At 43.4% G+C, this 20424-nt stretch overlaps 1 protein-coding gene across 1 annotated transcript in view; it reads left to right on the top strand.

The window, feature by feature from the left end:
- Positions 1-19866, top strand: part of LOC134607990 (C-C chemokine receptor type 8-like) — a 150517-nt gene extending 130651 nt beyond the window's left edge. Inside the window, exon 3 of the mRNA XM_063450609.1 lies at positions 18354-19866. Within this exon, the coding sequence (XP_063306679.1) occupies positions 18355-19392 (1038 nt within the window). The 5' untranslated portion in view covers position 18354 and the 3' untranslated portion in view covers positions 19393-19866. The remainder of the gene's footprint in view (positions 1-18353) is intronic.
- The last annotated feature ends 558 nt before the right edge of the window (positions 19867-20424 follow it).

Raw genomic sequence — 20424 nt, 5'->3', positions numbered from 1 at the left:
CACACACACATTGCCCCTGCCCCATACACACACACACACATTGCCCCTGCCCCATACACACACACACACATTGCCCCTGCCCCCATACACACACACACACACACATTGCCCCTGCCCCCATACACACACACACACATTGCCCCTGCCCCCCATATACACACACATTGCCCCTGCCCCCCATATACACACACATTGCCCCTGCCCCCCATATACACACATTGCCCCTGCCCCCATACACACACATTGCCCCTGCCCCCCATAAACACATTGCCCCCACATACACACACTGCCCCCACACACATACATTGCCCCACACACACACTGTAACTGTCACACACACATACTGACCCACACACACACTGCACCCCTGACATATACTGCCGCCCTCACGTACACACTGCAACCTTCACACACACACTGCTAATACACTGTCCCCCTCACACACACACACACACACACTGCACCCCTCACACATTGCACCACTCACACATACCACTGCTCCTCTGCCCTACTACAGCCCCATTCCCCAGAGGACCTCAGGTAAGTTGTCAAACAGTTCTTAAACAGTTTGACTACTTACTCTGGGAGGGGGTCTTGGCATTATTGGCACTATAACCACTACACTGAGCTGTAGTGGTTATTGTGTCTGGATTATTTATTTAAATAATCTACAAGTGCCCCTCCCGAGATCAGGCTCTGGATCCGCCACTGTGACAGTATATAACTTTTGCCATATAACAAAATAGAAAATATGAACAGTCAGTTGTGGTGTGCTGAAACCGACAATGCAGTAGGCCTGTAATAAAAGAGGGCAAAAAGAGTATACCATACCAGATTTATTTCAGCCTACAATTTGACAATCATATAGCATATATCACATGTTCATGTTACAAAAAGCTTCACGTATTTCCTGTATTGGTTGGGGTATGTACCTGGTATATGCCGATGAATTCTACCTTTCCAATGTCTTGATAATATGTACCTGTATGTTTCTGCTGGAAGCAGTGGTGAATGCTCCAATGTGGAAGGAGTGTCCTGAGTATGGATTAAGGCTTAATCTTGCGAATAATAGTCTAATATAGAGCATGAATTTACTAGTGGTGAGAGCGCAACCATGTAAGGTAAACATAGGTTGGTCAGGGGAAACGGGAATAATGGTTAGGAATTATTGTTACTGGTAGGGCAATAGGGAATCTCTACCAGTTGATATTTCGGTATGTAGTGATCTTGTATTTTTACAACCTGGGATCTCTTAAAGTCATCTTGGGATGTGATGTTTGTAGTGGTAAACTCTCCGGGTTTGAGGAACCCATAGAAAGCTAAGTAGATAGTGGTTTTAATGACATGATTAGTGTGTGATTCGAAAGGGGTTGTATCCATGAGTTTGTATAATGATTGGACAAGTTGACTGAATAAGTGATCTGGCAGATCGTGGTGTGAGGTTTGAATTCTTAATGCATTTTATTGGTTTTGATTTGATAAGATGATAGGAAACCGTGGTTGTTTGGTCAATGTGTAAGTATGTGGTGTTGTATTCCTGTCAGATATAATTTGATGGTGTTGTAAGATAATTTTAATTTAAGGTGGCAAAAAAAAGTGAAAGCTACAATAGTTTCCATTGAATATTTATTTACAACCTGAAAGTCAAACAAGAATCTGTTATAAACACGGAATGCCCAGATCTCCAAATCCAATGTCATGACGGAGCTGGGATAGCCACCAAGGCTGCCGTCGGTAAAGCTTTGTGGAATTCCTGAAATTGAGAGCGAGATAAATGATCAGCTGCTACGATCTGAATGCCAGGAATATGGACACATACCAAGAAGAAATTATAGTTAGCCGCCAGCCAAGTCAATTTCTTTAGAAAGCTCATGATGATCAGAGATTTAGAACAACCTTTGTTAATTATGTGGCAGGTGGCTAAGTTGTCCGAAAAACATCTCACTGCCTGACCTGACCATGCTGCTCCCCATGCTACTGCAGCAGCTACAATAGGATAAAGCTAGAACAGGGCAGGAGTGGTTGAAAAACATGGTACATGGTACACTTCAATAGTCCAAACCCCCCATAGCCAATTATCACCAAAAATAGCAGCAAAGCCTCAGGTGGCAGCTGCATCTGTAAAATAGTAAGGGAGTCAGAGGTAAGTTAAGGGATAAACATGCTTTTCCCATTCTATGTCGAGAAATTCCTGCCGCATGGGTAAATCCGAGGTAGGAACGTTCAGTGAAATGTGGGACATATCACACTGAAAGCGGGGGAAACAGATTGAGCAGTCTAGATATAAAAGCCCTGCCCTGTGGGATAATTTTCATGGCAAAGTTGAGAGAGCCTAGTAGAGACTGTAATTCTGTACGATTACAAGATCCCACAGAGAGATATAGATCGATGCTGGACAGGATGAGCTCAATTTTATCTCTAGGCAAACTGGCTTGCATATTAACCGAATCTAGCGGGATACCCAGGAAATTAATCAACATGTCGGGTCCGTCCGGGAGAAGGAGACCCCTAAGTATTGGAAAAGATGGATTGTGGCTCTTAGGCTACTGGGTGGAAATAAGTTACTCTCAATATTCAAGAAGTCATCTAAATAGTGAATAACTGTGGGTCATCTACAGACATTGAGCAGTAGCCAGCATAAAGTCTCAGCAAAGGTATTGAAAATCCTGGGGCTACTTCTTGCACCAAAAGTGAGACGAGTGAAAAAATAGAAGAGACCCTGACACTTAATACCGTGTAGATGCCACATAGAATGATGGATTGGGATTTGATGAAGGCATTAATGACGTCAGTCTTACTGAGCCATGCCCCCTTCCCTGCAGTCAGAAGGTGGCATACTGAAGGGAGAATTCCTCTGAAGGAATGAGAGAGTTCAGACTGGGGGTGATGAAAGAGTGGGGAGCAGAGAGGTCGATAATCAATCTTTGCTTGGCGGAACTTTTACTACTCCTATAGGGCTATACAGGGTCTTGAAGGTAAACCAACTCACTGCAGCTTCGAGACAGTGGTAGCAACTGGAGGAAGGGGGAAATATCAGAGGCCTTGGATGGCTGAAAACTCAAATAGGAACGGGCAGACACTCTAAGAGCAGGTAAGGTATCCAATGGGAAAAGATGGCAAAAGACCAGAGTATTGCAGTACTCAGTGATACCTTTTTTTTACTTTTTTAATTGGACTAACATAATATTTCAAACACAAGCTTTTCAGAGTCTTTCTCTCTTCCTCAGGTCAGAAGCAATGCTGGTCCAATTATGTTAGTCCAATTAAAAAGGTATAACTGCAAACGGCATACTACAATATTTTAGCATCTTGTCTACTGAACTAATACCGCTAATTCAGTCTACACTATCTATCTATCTATCTATCTATCTATATATATATATATATATATATATATATATAGATATATATATAGATATAGATATAGATATAGATAGATAGTGTAGACTGAATATATATACACAGTGGTGAGATTCAGTTGGTTTGCACTGGTTCGCATGAACCTGTTGCTAACATTTGGAGAGCAAAAAACGGGGCACAAGAGATTACTAAGAACAGGCAGCAGCTGAAATAGCCTGCCCTTCGGTGGGTCCCCACTCAGTTCTCAAGTTGGTTTTAGCTCATCTTGTACCATTACAGAGAGAACATCTCTGAAATATATCAGACTGGTCCCACCCATACGGGCAGTCCAGATCCAAAATGCCAGCAAGTTCCCTCTGCATGAGAGACACAGCAACTCCAGACGATCGTTTCAGCCTTGTTAGGTATCATCAGTGAGGCATAGCTGATATCTTTCTAGGCACCGTGAGCAAGGGGTCCACATCTGGATTACCCTTTAAACTTATGGAGAGCAAAAAACGGGGCGCACGAGAATACTGAGAACAGGCAGCAGCTGAAATAGCCTGCACTACGGTGGGTCCCCGCTCGGTTCTCAAGCTGGCCATTGGAGGGAATGCCCGCCTGCCACGTCAAGGCAAACCCCCTCAGGTGGGTCCTACACTGACCTTTCACCTTGCTTCCTTGAGCTTCTGGCAAATATATCTCTAATGAGACAGAAAGGGGTATTTTTTATATAGACCCCTATATACTTATTAACTCTTAATAGGGAACAGGCCCGACTGGCCATCGGGCACACTGGGCAAATGCCCGGTGGGCCGCGGAGGCCATGAGCCGAGGCCGGCAGGGGAGGTCCCAGGATCTCCCCTGCCGGTCTATGCAGGGCCGGCACCATCCGAGCGCCGGCCCCGCTGTATTCCATGAAGGGCCGGTGAGGAGATCAAAGATCTCCCTCACCGGCCCACTTTCATGGACCTGCGGCTGGGGAGGGAAGGAGAGCACCCGGCGGAGCTCTATCTTGCAGCTCCGCCGGGTTCTTCTCGCGAGATCCGGATCGTTGCCATGGCAACGACCGAATCTCGCGAGAGTGAACTCTAGCCCGCAGGACCACCAGGGATGATGTACGACTGCCGGTCCCCCCCCGCCTCTCCTTGGTACCACCATGCCGGACCCCTCCTCCCAGGATAAAGGTAAGAAGGGAGGGGGGGGACATAATGCCTTCGTATTAGTTGTTTTTTTTTACCACCCCAACACAAAATCTCTTTTAACATGCACACACAGCACACACAGCACTCTCACACACATCACACACAGCACTCTCACACACAGCACACACAGCACTCTCACACACAGCACACACAGCATTCTCACACACATCACACACAGCACTCTCACACACAGCACTCTCACACATCACACACAGCACTTTCACACACAGCACACACAGCACTCTCACACATCGCACACAGCACTTTCACACACAGCACACACAGCACTCTCACACATCACACACAGCACTTTCACACACAGCACACACATCACACACATCACTCTCACACACAGCACTCTCACACACAGTACACACATCACACACAGCACTTTCACACACAGCACTCTCACACACAGCACACACATCACACACAACACTTTCACACACAGCACTCTCACACACAGCTCTCTCACACATCACACGCAGCACTCTCACACACAGCACACACATCACACACAGCACTCTCACACACAGCACTCACACACATCACACACAGCACTCTCACACGCAGCACTCTCACACTCAGCACCCACACACATCACACTCAGCACCCACACACACATCACACTCAGCACCCACACACTCAGCACCCACAGCACCCGCACACACAGCACACACAGCACTCTCACACACATCACACACAGCACTCTCACACACATCACACACAGCACTCCCACACATCACACACAGCACTCTCACACTCAGCACTCTCCCACACATCACACTCAGCACACACATCACACTCAGCACCCACACACACAAATCACACACATCACTCTCGCACACAGCACTCTCACACACAGTACACACATCACACACAGCACTTTCACACACAGCACTCTCACACACAGCACTCTCACACACAGCACACACATCACACACAGCACTTTCACACACAGCACTCTCACACACAGCACTCCCACACATCACACACAGCACTCTCACACTCAGCACTCTCCCACACATCACACTCAGCACACACATCACACTCAGCACCCACACACACAAATCACACACATCACTCTCGCACACAGCACTCTCACACACAGTACACACATCACACACAGCACTTTCACACACAGCACTCTCACACACAGCACTCTCACACACAGCACACACATCACACACAGCACTTTCACACACAGCACTCTCACACACAGCTCTCTCACACATCACACGCAGCACTCTCACACACAGCACACACATCACACACAGCACTCTCACACACAGCACTCACATACATCACACACAGCACTCTCACACGCAGCACTCCCACACTCAGCACCCACACACACATCACACTCAGCACCCACACACACATCACACTCAGCACCCACACACTCAGCACACACAGCACCCGCACACACAGCACACACAGCACTCTCACACACATCACACACAGCACTCTCACACACATCACACACAGCACTCCCACACATCACACACAGCACTCTCACACTCAGCACTCTCCCACACATCACACTCAGCACCCACACACACATCACACTCAGCACCCACACACACAAATCACACACAGCACCCTCACACACAAATCACACACACTGCACCCTTAAACACAGCAGCCTCACACACAAATCACACACCCAGCACCCTTAAACACATCACACACAGCACCCTCACACACATACACAGCATCCTCACACACAGCACCCTCACACACATCCATCACACACACATACTGCACCCTTCACATACACACTACACCCCTCACAGACACCCACTGCACCCCTCACACATACACACAGAACCCCAACATACACACACACACAATACTTCCAAACATATTTATATTATATATATATACATATACACACACACACACTACAGCACCCCTCACACACATACTGCACCCCTAAACACATTACATTCCAGACACACACTAGATCACTTACCCAACTCTGGATCATATACACACACTAGATCCCTATATACACTCTGATTCCGTTATATACACACACTCACTAGATCTCCTACACATTCTGGGTCCTTCAAACACACACTAGACTCCTGTATACACACACACACACTACATTCCTAACATACAAACTCTGGATCCCTTATACATACACTAGATTAATTGTAAACAAACACATGCTACACCCCTAAACACACAATCTCTACAACCCCTACAAACACTACATCACCTATATACACACACACACACACACACACTATAGCCTGTATGCACACACTTACTACATCCCCTATACACACATTCTCTACAGCCCCTTGCCACATATGCATTACATTACACCACAAACACAACACGACTAAAACCGACCTTATTACACAATACCACACCACAATCAGCTCACTCTACACACACGCAATACCACAAGCAGGGTCCAAACACACGCACAATACTCTTTCCTGGCCCTTTTGTCTCCTGGTATCCATTTATAGAGACACCAGAGACAAGTTGCAAGGAAACACAGTGCAAGCATGTTATTAAATTTGCTTGCACTGTGCAGAACAAATACAGGGCATTTTTTCTCATGCTAGAGCTCTTTAGCAGAGCTCTGCCCTGGAAGAACATTGACCCAACGCTCACTTTGAGTGGGGGGGTGTTTGTCATTGGTGATGACGAAACACACCCTCTCTGCCCCGCCCCCTTAGTGGGCCGCTGTGCTAAAAAAATGCCCAGGACGAATTTTTCTCCCAGTCCGGCGCTCACTCCCATCACTCCTGGGTGGCAGCAACGACCACAGTACACATCAGCCCCAATACATACAGTAAAAACGTAAGAAAAAGTTGGAAAAATATATAAATTAATCAAATAAAGGTTCCCCTTTATTGAAAAAGAACTATATAAGACATTACGATGTGTGTTTATAAAAAGTTTTTATAGTGTGTGAGAAAGCCAGAGTGTCTACATTAAGTCCTTCATTTCTGGTGTTAAAATGTGTGATCATATTCATCTCCTTTTCGTTGATGAGAGTCTTTGAAGTTCCCCTTAAGAACTTTTAATCCTGAGGTTTTGGATAGAGTGACCAGTCTGGGTGAAGTGATGACCAACAGGGGTACAATATCCGTTTTCCTTGTGATTCTTGATTGAGTGTCTGTGTAGATTCATCCTGATATGCAGCTTAAGGCCAGTTTCTCCAATGCAGCAACCTTTGTCACACACTGTATACTGTATCATGTACACCACATTCGCAGATGTGCATGAATATGATTGCTTAATTCCTAATAAGAATGGGAGTATATGTGTAAATGCTATTGAAAAAAAATGTACAAATGAAAAAAAGAAAAATGAAAAAATGCTTAAAACGTGAAAGGAAAAAAAAAAGAGAAAGGACAAAAAATAAAAAAAATCAATATAGTATAAGTATCAAGTTTACCAGTTAGGATTCTGATATGCAGCTTAAGGCCAGTTTCTCCAATGTAGCAACCTTTGTCACACACTGTATACTGTATCATGTACACCACATTCGCAGATGTGCACGAATATGATTCCTTAATGTTGTATGATTTGTTATTGTCTCTGGCTGTGTTATTGCCACATATATGTTGACACAGTTTGCACAGTGATTTGTTGCATCCATGGGCGTAGGAACCCCAAAAAATCTGGGGAGATAGCATTTTTACTCTTCTTATTCCGTAAACTAGGAGTTGTTTATCCCATTGTACAGCGCTACGGAATTTGCAGTCACTATATAAATGATTAAATAATAACATTAAAGGGTCACTACAGGGAAGGGGTTTTACTTATCCGGATACAGCACCGGGATCCTCCTGATGCCGCGCCCCCTATTTCGTCAAAATGACGAAATAGGAGGGTGCGAGCAGGGAGCAATAAAACGCTTCTATTCAGAAGCGTCATTGCTCTCTGGTGCGCATGCGCAGATACTTCATAGGGCGGCATTCATCTGAGTGTCCACTAGAGGTATTCCTCAGCAGTAAGGTAAATACTGCCTTTTTACGAAATGGCAGTGCTTAAATTAAAAAGCCTGCAAAGACATGCTATAGACACCAGAACTACTACGTTTAGCTATTGTGGTTCTGGTGACTATAGTGTCCCTTGAATATAGAGAGGAAAAAAGAATCATCACAAATGTAAGAAATAAGATGTCTGTATCATTATTCTAAATAAAAAAAATATGCACATTCCTAGCTTGATTTTTAGCACGACATATGACACAAACATTTTGTACTTTGCAGATTACTTTTTTATATATTTTTTATACATATACAGATTGTGTAATACTGCCCATGACTTAGGGTGACCACATTTCCTAACTGCCATTCAGTGACACTGTCAGAAATGCATTCCATACATTTTACTACCCGTCTCTACCCCTTCCATTTATATTAGAACCCCACCTACCCCTTCCATGAATATTAGAACCACCCCTACCCCTCCCATGAATATTAGAACCACCCCTACCCCTTCCATGCACAAAAGAACCCTACCTACCCCTTCCATGCATATTAGTACCCCCCTAACCCCTTCCATGCATTCTAGTACCCCTGTAACACCTTCCATGCATATTAGTACCCCCTAACCCATTCCATGCATATTAGAACTCACCCTACCCCTTCCATTCATATTAGTACTCCCCTAACCCCTTCCAATAATTTTTCTACCTCCCCCCTCCTCCCATCCATATTAGTGTCAGAAATGCATTCCATACATTTTACTACCCGTCTCTACCCTTCCAATTATTTTTCTACCCCCTATCCTTATTAGTAACCCCTCTAACCCTCTAGCTGCAGTCTGGCTCCACTGGTCTGGTGTAGAACAGGCTCTCTGGAGGCTGTTTGTAACTGTGGTCACAAAAATCAATGTTCTGCGAAGCAGCTCCATTTTTGGGGGGCCCTTTACACAGCTCAAGGTCTGGGTCCCAGGGTTCACCTTCATGTTCCACCAATGAGTTTGTTCACAGGGGGTGGAGTGTGTAGGGGATGTCCTGATATGCGTGTAAGGAATGCATTGTGTGAATCTGTGTTTGTATGTGTAAGGGCTGTAAAGTGTGTTAATGTGTATGTACGGGATGCAGTGTGTGCGTCTGTAAGGGATGCATTGAGTGTGTGCACGGGGTGCATTGAGTGTGTGTAAGGAATGCATTGTGTGTTTCTGTGTGTGTAAGGGTTGTGTGATTGTATGTGTCACTCTCTTTCTCCCCCTCCCTCCCTCCCTTGTCACTTTCTTTCTCCCCCTCCCTCCCTTGTCACTCTATTTTCCCCCTCCCTCCCTCCCTCCCTCCCTCCCTCCCTTGTCACTCTCTTTCTCCCCCTCCCTCCCTCATCACTCTCTTTCTCCCCCTCCCTCCCTCATCACTCTCTTTCTCCCCCTCCCTCCCTCCCTTGTCACTCTTTCTCCCCCTCCCTTCCTTGTCACTCTTTCTCCCCCTCCCTCCCTTGTCACTTTCTTTCTCCCCCTCCCTCCCTCCCTTGTCACTCGCTTTCTCCCCCTCCGTCCCCCCCTTGTCACTCTTTCTCCCCCTCCTTCCCTCCCTTGTCACTCTTTCTCCCCCTCCCTCCCTGTCAATTCCCCCCGCCCCCCCCCCCCCCCACCTCTGTTGTAGCGTGGCCGAGCCCTGTATGGTCCGCGGGTACAGGGAGCTTTTGTTTCCTGTACCTGGCCGGACTAAAAGGAAGCGCACACTCAGTGCACCACACCGTGAATATGCTGTTCAATTTTGGGCACTTGTTCTTAAGAAGGATATTAGAGCACTAGAAAAAGTGCAGAGACAAGCTTCAATATTGATAAAAGGAATGGAGCATTTTAGTTATGAAGAAAGGTTAAAAAATGTTAATCGCTTTAGTTTGGAAAAACAGCACCTGAGAGGGGACATGATAACATAATACAAATATATTCGGGGACAGCACAAACCATTGGAAATCTATTCATAAACAGGGCTAGACATAGGACACGAGGTCACACATTTAGGCTGGAAGAAAGGAGATTTCATCTAAGGCAAAGCAAAGTTGTTATTTTTTACAGTAAGAGCAATAAAGATATGGAATTCTCTGCCTGAAGAGGTGGTTTTATCAGCGTCCATACAGATGTTTAAACTGAAATTGGATAAATACCCAGTGGGACCTCGGTTTACGAATTTAGTGCGTTCTCCGGGACATTTCTTATTGCAAAAAATTTGTAAACCGAAACGCTGTTTCCAATAGGAATGCATTGAAAACCAATTAATCCATTCTGGAGGTCAGAAAAAAGTAAAAATAAGCTGGCATGGAAACCAACCCACAATGCAGAACACACAATAAAAGGCATGCAAACGACAAAGCTCAGCTCCCTACCTTTCCACAGCTTGAGTAATGCACCAAAAAGTCCCAAAACAACTGCAAACAATTTCCAGAATGGCTCCAAAACTCGATGCAAAAGCCGCTCCAACACCTCCACACTCGATGCCACGTGCTACCCACGGGTTCCAGCATGCAGGGGGCGGTGCTATAAACCTCTAAGGTGCAATGCATCCTGGGGAAACTTGCTTTGAATTGCGTAAAAAGTTTGTAAACCAAGGCATTATTTTCAATGAATTTTAATTTGTAAGCCGAAAATGATGTTAACCGAGGCACTGTACTTGCAAAAACATAAAATACAGGGATAACATTTCTAATTAGTGGGGTAAGCTGCTTGATCCAAGGAGACATCTGACCGCTATTTGGGGGTCAAGAGGGAATTTTTTCCTAGTTTGTTGCAAAATTGGAAGCGCTTCAGACTAGGTTTTTTGCCTTCTTTTGGATCAACAGCAAAAACATATGTGAGGAAGGCTGAACTTGATGGATGCAAGTCTCTTTTCAGCTATGTAACTATGTGACTATATATATATATATATATATATATATATATATATATACACACATACACACACAGACTGACCCATACACACAAACTGACCCACCCCAAACAGACTGACCCATACACACAAACTGACCCCCCACACACAAATTGAACCCCCCACCCCCACACACAGACTCATCCCCACACACAGACTGACCCCCTACACACCCATACACACACAGACTGACCCATATACACAAACTGAACCCCCACCCCTAAACACAGACTGATCCCCACACATACAGACTGACCCCCCACAAAGACTGACCCACCCCCACAGACTGACCCATACACATAAACTGAACCCCCCCACACACACCGACTCATACATACACACACACACACACACACACAGACTGACCTATACACATACACAGACTGACCCCCACACACAAAGACTGACCCACATACACAGACTGACCCACCCCTCAACCCCCCACACACCCATACACACACAGACTGACCCATACACACAAACTGACCCCCCAACACACAGACTGAACCCCCCAACCTCACACACAGACTGATACACATACACACAGAATGACCCAGCCTCCACAGACTGACCCATACAACCAATTGACCCCCCACCCCCACACAGAGATTGACCCATACACACACACATAGACTGACTTAAACACATACACAAACTGACCCCCTCTCTTCCCTCCTTCCCCTTCCCCCCCACACACACAGACTGAAACACACACACTGACACATACTTACCAGCATCTGCCTGGATGCCTCTGTGCAGAGCTGAGCTTCCTCTCCCTGTCTCTCCCCTGCGCTGGTCTCTATGACCCAGGAGGAAGTCCTCCCGGTACAGTGCCCCCTCTGGCCACAGTGACAGTGCTGCTGAAGCTTGTGTAGAGATACGCAGTGCTCCCGACTTCAATTTCAATTGGGGGGGATGCAAGGGGGGGGCACTGCATGATGTAGGTGGGGTCATGGCCTCTGCCCCCCCCCCCCCCTAGAGATGCCACTGCAGCTACTGTAATATTGAGGGTTTTATAAAACACTGGCAGGGATACTAATGGATAGGACAGAGTGACCAGGATGTCATCAGAAAATAAATGTAATATAAATTGGTAGGATAGGAGATATGCTCTGCATGTCTGGGTTTGATTGGATCTTTTATGTTAGTAGTTCTAGGGTCAGTATGTATAAAAGTGGGGAAAGTGGAGGCAGTCGAAAGCCATCTCAGTGTCTAATGACATAATAATACTGCTGAGTTTTAGATCGTGCATACCATGCAACAATGCCATGACTTTGCCTGTGCCATCTGTGCCTTGATGCTCGCTCAGAAATCCAACCTGGTCATCATGTAACAGGGTAGGTAGTATAACTTTCCTCTGTTAAAAATCTTTGCGCCTACATTTAATAGTGAAATTAGTCTAAAGTTCAGGCATCTTGTCGGGGTCTTGCCTGGCTTCGGCAGCATGGCTATGTTTGCTGCTGCACGTTTGTATTCCTAACGCTATAGTGTTCCTTTAACCCCTTAAGGACACATGACATGCGTGACATGTCATTATTCCCTTTTATTCCAGAAGTTTGGTCCTTAAGGGGTTAACCCGTTCGCGCCGTTATGGCGTGCTATGCCGTCCCGGCGTTAATGGGCTTAAACGCCTTCACGGCGGCATAGCACGCCGCGGCGTTTTAGCCCTCCCACAGGTCCCTGATCCCTCCCAAACTGCAGATCACTGTTGGGGGACCTGCCTGGCAACCCAGGCAGGTCCCCTGTGGCCAATCCGTGGTGATCTGCAGTTTGTGATCGCAGTGACAGCCAGTCACTGCGATCACTGTTACAATGTGTCAGCCAATGATTTTAAATCACTGGCTGACACATTGTCTCTGCCCCTCTCCTCACCTCACTTCGATCTGAGAGAGAGGCAGAGAGATCGTTCCTGTAGAGCCCTGTGGAGAGAAAATTGTAAAAAAAAAAGAGAGAAAAAGTTAAAAAAATTAAATAAATTAACCCTTCCAGTGCTGATCACAGCATTTAACACTGTGATCAGCCTGTTTAGGGATTTTAGTACATTTGTACTATTATTAATTAATTTTTTTTAGGTCAAAAAAATTTGTTACATTTTTTTTTTGACCCTTTGTCAGCCGCAGCAACCCAAATCTCCCTTAACCCTTTCCTCGCTGCCGTGATCACTGTACTGTACAGTATCGCTACTGTACAGTATTTTACCAGTGATCACTGTGATCAGAGGGCTCTCTGATCAGGCTGACTTTTTTTGGGGGGGGTATTTTTATTAAAAAAACAAAAAATAAAATAAAAATTAACCCTTTCTGTACTGGTCGCAGCAGCCTAAACTGCGATCAGTACATTTATTTTATTTTTTGTGGGTTTCTGAGGGTGGGTAGTAGGGTGTTAGGCAGGTAGGAATTTAGTAATTTCCCCCTTAGATTTTTTTTTATTAATTATTGAGTAGCCCCCCCTAGAATGGCACGTCGCTACTCGGCTGAGGAGGCGTATGCCATTCTGGCAGGCAGTGATAGTGACACTCTGCAAGACAGTGACACTATCACTGCCTCTGACATTGAGGCTATGACTGACTCCTCTAGTGATGGTGCCCCACCACCACCAAGAGGACGCTCAGCAAGCCCAATGCCAGATGGAGACTGGGTGCCCCCAAACCTGACGGCCCCAGATATTCCCCCATTTACGGCGACCCCTGGCATCACGGTTATGGTGGATGCTTGGGAGCCCCTAAAATATTTTGATTTGTTTATGTCAGAGGACGTATTTCAGTTATTGGTTGAGCAAACTAATTTATTTGCCAACCAATATCTGACTGCGAATCCGGGGTCACATTACAATCGGCGTAATATGTGGCACCCCACGGATCTCGCAGAAATGCGCAAATTCTGGGCCCTAACTCTAGTTATGGGCATTGTCAAAAAGCCGAGTATCAGGTCCTACTGGTACAAGCACCCCATCCTGACGACCCCTCTTTTCCCTGGTGTTATGAAGAGGGATCGCTATGAGCAGCTGCTGCGTTTCCTCCACTTCAACGACAACACACTGTGCCCCCCAAGAAACAACCCATCGTTTGACAGGCTGTACAAAATTCGGCCCCTAATTGAACTCCTGTCAGACAAATTCTCCCAAAATGATGTCCCTGAAGAAAATATTTGTATAGATGAGTCCTTAATGAAATTTAAGGGCAGATTACTTTTTAAACAGTATATCCCTTCTAAACGTTCCCGTTACGGTGTAAAATTTTATAAATTGTGTGAATCAAAATCTGGATATACATGGGCGTTTTGTATTTATCATGGGAAGGATAGCCATCTTGACCCACCAGGATGCCCTGATTCTGTGGGTACATGTGGCAAGATAGTATGGGACCTAATCCTTCCCTTGTTAAATAAGGGATACAGGCTATGGGTCGACAACTATTACACAAGCATAGAGTTATTTAAAACTCTATTTTGCTTTGAGACCGTAGCCTGTGGCACAGTGCGTAAGAATCATAGAGGTTTCCCCCAAACCCTGGCAAGAGGTAGACGCAGTAGAGGCTCCCTTTCAGCGCTCCGCCAGGATGAGTTGCTTGCCCTTCGCTTCACCGATAGGAAAGATGTGTACATGTTGTCTACAATGCACAACGAAACTTCAGTGCCAGTGTCTGTGAGAGGTGGAACTGAGCAGCTGGAGAAGCCGAAGTGCATTGTAGATTACAGCAAGTTTATGGGGGGAGTAGACTTGGGTGATCAGTGCATACAGCCCTATCTGGTGAACCGGAAGAGTAGGACCTGGTACAAGAAAATTGCGATCTACATAACCCAGATTGCAATTTTCAATGCCTATGTGCTTTATAAAAAGGAAGCCATAGGTAGACCATGCCCATTTCTAGAGTTTATGGTCCAAATTGTGTCTCAAATTATATTTGCCCAGACCCCAAATCCTAACCCTCCTTTGGAATCAGAAGATGTCCAACGACTTTTCAGCAAACATTTCCCTTCCCGAATCCCCCCCAAACCCTGTAAAAGGTCACCCCAACGAAAATGCCGTGTGTGCTGGAAAAGAGGAGTCCGAAAGGACTCCAGTTATTATTGTCCCTCCTGTCCATCCCTACCCGCCCTCTGCATAACAGACTGTTTCAAAGTCTACCATACAGAGCTGAACCACTAAATCACTCTGTATGGTACTTTGGCAGTTTGTTTGCTTGATTTCCCTGGATTCCCTGACCTCGGCTTGTCCTGACTATGCTTCGTTAGCTGCCTGTACCGACCCATTGGCTTGTTTTACCGACTACTCTGATTTCTGGATTCCCCTGACCTTGGCCTGTCCCTGTTTATGCTAGCCTACACCAAACAACTCAAAATACTATATTTGTAGTACTTGAAATGTGCCTTCACAAAAAAAGCAAAAAAACTAATCACAGGGTTAATGCTACAGTATCTGAGCCAAAGATCTATCTGCCTCTCTCTGCCTTCAGATCAAAGTGTATGTGGGGGTACTGTACTATTCCTGTGATATACTAAAAACCTGGAAACATTGTACATGTAGGTATCGTTATATTCAGAAGACAGTGTTAAATCAAAATACTAACTAAAGTGCACTAACTAATACCAGGATGATGAAATTTCTAGTGAAAATGCAATTTATGTGATTAAAAAGACAAAAATAAAAGTAGATATTGCTACATGGGCCTATCATTTCTGTTAAAATGGCTAGACCAAACATCTCAAGGTCTGCCATTTGTTGTACTCTGGGTTGCCTACTTTTGAAAATGGTATGCCATAACAGTGGAAATGTAATTACCCAGGCTGCCATGCTCTCTAAATAGCCACATAGGCCCAGCAAATCACTTTGTCAAACTTACAAGCTAAAAGGGCATCTAATATATTTTGCCCTGTACTTATCGGAAAGAATCTGAAATAATGATACGTGGGGGAACCGTTATATTCAGAAGATAGTGTTAAATCAAAAAACTGAGGTTTTAGTGCACTAGCTAATACCAGGATGATGACATTTCTAGTGAAAATGCAATTTATGTGATTAAAAAGACAAAAATAAAAGTAGAAATTGCTGCATCGGCCTATCATTTCTGTTAAAATGGCTAGACCAAACATCTCAAGGTCTGCCATTTGTTGTACTCTGGGTTGTAGACTTTTGAAAATGGTATGCCATAACGGTGGAAATGTTATTACCCAGGCTGCCATGCTCTCTAAATAGCCACATCAAATCACTTTGTCAAATATCCAACTTTGAAATGGACATCTAATTTATTTGTCCCTGTGACTTCCCCCCAAAAACAGAAAATCCAGTACATGGGGGTAGTGTTATATTCAGGAGACAATGTTAAAAAAAATAGTGAGGCTTTGTTGCAATAACTCATACCAGGAATAAGAAATGTCCTGTGAAAAGTGAGTTCATGTGCGGAAAAAAGCACAAATAAAGCTATTACCGCTATGTGGGGCCTTCATTTCTGATAAAGTGGTTAGATCAAACATCTTAAAATGCACCATTTGAAATACTCTGGGTTGCCTACTTTTGAAAATGGTATGCCAAAATAGTGGAAATGTTATTACCCAGGCTGCCATGCTCTCTCAAAGGCAAGATAGGCCCAGAAAATCGCTTTGCCAATTTTCAATGTGTAAAACCAAAAATGGACAAGTGTATATTTGACCCTGTAACTTTCCAAAACCCCATAAAACCTATACATGGGGGGTACCATGGCGCTCGTGAGACATCACTGAACAGAACTAGGAGTGTTTCAGGGCAGTAAACTATATACTGACAATAATATTATCAGTAAAAGTACAGTTTTTATGTGAAAAACGCAAAAAAAAATGGAACACTAACTTTGGCTAGCATTTGTGCCCAAATGGCTACTACAAAAGACTGTCCATACCCAATTTTGAATACCCTGGGATGTCTACTTTTTCAAATGGTATGCCATTAAGGGGTAGTTTTAATTTCTTGGCTGCCATACGGCCTCAAAGGCAGCCTAGACACAGCAAACTAATCTGACAAATTCCATTGTGAAAAAGCATAAATGGATAAGCCGTATATATGACCCTGTAACTTAAAAAAAAAAACATAAAACCTATACATGGGGGGTACCATGGCGCTCGTGAGACATCCCTGAAAAGAACTAGGAGTGTTTCAGGGCAGTAAACTATATACTGACAATAATATTCTCAGTAAAAGTACAGTTTTTATTTGAAAAATGAAAAAATAAAAAACTATCACTAACTTTGGCTAGCGTTTATGCCCAAGTGGCTACTACAAAAGACTGGGCATACCCCATTTTGAATACCCTGGGATGTCTACTTTTTCAAATGGTATGCCATGATTGGGTAACTTACATTTCTTGGCTGCCATACGGTCTCAAAGGCAACCTAGGTCCAGCAAACCAATCTGTGAAACTTCTATGTAAAAATAAATAAATAGACAAGACGTATATTTGACCCTGTAACTTTCCAAAACACCATAAAACCTATACATGGGGGTTACTGTTTTACTCATGAGACATTTCTGAATACAAATATGTATGTTTTATTGCAGTAAAATCAAACAGTATTGTGACATTAACAGTTAAATTGACATGCAGAAATTGAAAAATATCAAAATGTCTTAATTTTTCAAACTTTTTTTGATTTTATTCATATAAAGTGGAGTTCTATATATAAATGTTTGATATGGAATGAAAGCCCTGTTTCCCCTGAACAAAACGATATATAATAAGTGTGGGTGCACTTAGTATGAAAGAGGTAAATTATAGTTGAACAGACATAGAGCCAAATTATGTGGTTTGTTTACGTTTTGTTTTGATCACAACTTGTACATTTGGCTCCGTCCTTAAGGGGTTAACTATGGTTTGTATATCAACATATATTATAGAAACATGTATTTGTACATTTTGAACTAAAAACATTTATGCGTCTTATACCTTGCCTTCTTTTATACAGAATGAAGAATAATTCAGAAGAATATGATTTTGAATATTCAAGTTCCACAGAATATTTCTATGATAACATCACAACTTTTGAACCTGTAACCATATGTAATCACGAAAGACTGCATATGTTTGTTTCATCTTATGTACCAACTGTTCACTTGATCTTATTCTGTTTGAGCTTGATTGGAAATACTGTAATTCTCGTAATTTTGGCAAAGTGGGAAAAGCTTAACTCAGTCACAAATATCTTCATCCTGAACTTGGTTATTTCAGATTTAATATTTACTGTTACATTCCCATTCACAACAGTTGCTCTTATATCCCACTGGGTTTTTGGAGAAATAATGTGCAAAATGGTAACCGCTTTTTTTTTTACCGGTTTCCAAAGTTTTGTCATATTTATCACTTTAATGACAATAGACCAGTATTTAATAATCGTTCATTCTTGGTCATCTACATCAAGTCAAAAAGTTAGATATGCACAAATGATAAGTGTCTTTGCTTGGGTCACCAGCATTATTTTTTCTGTACCTGATATTATTATATACACATCAATTGATGAATCCTTGGATTTACCAGACTGTTCAGTATCTTCTCATGGTCTTGCCAAATGGTTAACAGTAGGGCATTATAAACATTTTGTTTTGTTTTTTCTTTTACCTCTGTTAATTGTAATTGTTTGTTACTTTGGAATAGCAGTAAAAATTATTACAAGCAATATAAGAAGAAGAGACAGGGTTCTAAAACTAATATTTTTTATTGTTTTATTTTTCTTTGTTTGTTGGTCACCATATAATATAATTATGTTCTTGATGTTTATGGAACACACTGAATCATTCAATGATTGCAACAGTTTACTGCATTATATGTTTTATGTAAGTCAAACCATTCTCTATTTGCATTGCTGCATAAATCCTTTTTTATATGCCATTTTTGGAACAAAATTCAGAAGGCATATAATATGTTCATGTAGAAGGAATTGTGAACAAAGACAGACATCCCAACAACAAGATATAAGCCTTCGAACAAGCTTCGTTCCTGGATTTTGAGCTACATATATTGGGAAGAAAAACCATATGGCATATATGTTTCAGATAACTGATTGCATGTTTCATAGTCACAGATTTTATTTTTTGTATTTTGTCAAAAAATATACCTTTCCATTTTCAAAATTCTGTTTTTCTTCTTAAGCAAACTTTACATGTACATGTTAGGAACTCAAATGCATATTCAAGTGTATAATTAATGTATGTTTCTCAATAACATTTGGTCTGTTACCCTAGCTAGTGGACATGTGACTGTGAAACAATTTCAATCTAAATATGGTGCTACTGAAAGGTTATATTTCCACAATAGTTGAAACTTTAAATTCTTATATGATATTACTCTGTATGGATGCAATATTCAGTGTAATTATTAGAAGTTTCGTTTAAAAGGATCATTACATTATATAGCCTTTTTTTGCATGTACTGTAAATATTATCAGAAATCTATTTTGTATAGTATCTTTAATGGATATATCAATAAAAATGACAATGAACATCTGGGACAAAAAAGTAATAGCTGGAAAAGGGGTTGAGTCTCACTTACTTCATATAGAAAAGCATTAAAGAATGAAAGAGCTCAGTTGTTAAAAGCATTAATTGAAAATACAAATAGACAACCAACATTTAGGAGATGTTCATCTTCAGTGGCATCACAAGGAGGCGTGGACTGCACCAGGGTGAACACGCAGGGGAGAACAAGCAGGGCTGGCGCATCCATAAGGGGGGGGGAGAACAAGCAGGGCTGGCGCATCCATAAGGCGGCACAAGTGGTCGCCCTAGAGAGCACCGGCCGGGGGGGAGGTGGGGGGCATAAGATCAGAGTGACTGGCAGGAGGTGGGCGCACAGCGCTCCCTCCTGCCAGTCGCTCAGTGTAGCGTGGCGTAGTGGCTTGGACCGCGGTACAGGAACTTCTGAGAGAGCACTTCCTGTCAGTCCAGCCGGATACAGGCTGGACTGTCTGCTCCACCAGGCCATGCTACCAGAGAGGTAGGAGACTTACCAGGGACCAAGGGGAGGGAAGAAACACTATGGGA

The sequence above is a fragment of the Pelobates fuscus genome, chromosome 4 (genome assembly GCF_036172605.1).
Source record: "Pelobates fuscus isolate aPelFus1 chromosome 4, aPelFus1.pri, whole genome shotgun sequence".
Lineage (NCBI taxonomy): Eukaryota > Metazoa > Chordata > Amphibia > Anura > Pelobatidae > Pelobates > Pelobates fuscus.
The sequence above is the reverse complement of the archived record's forward strand: the minus strand, read 5'-3'. Positions and strand labels throughout refer to the sequence as shown.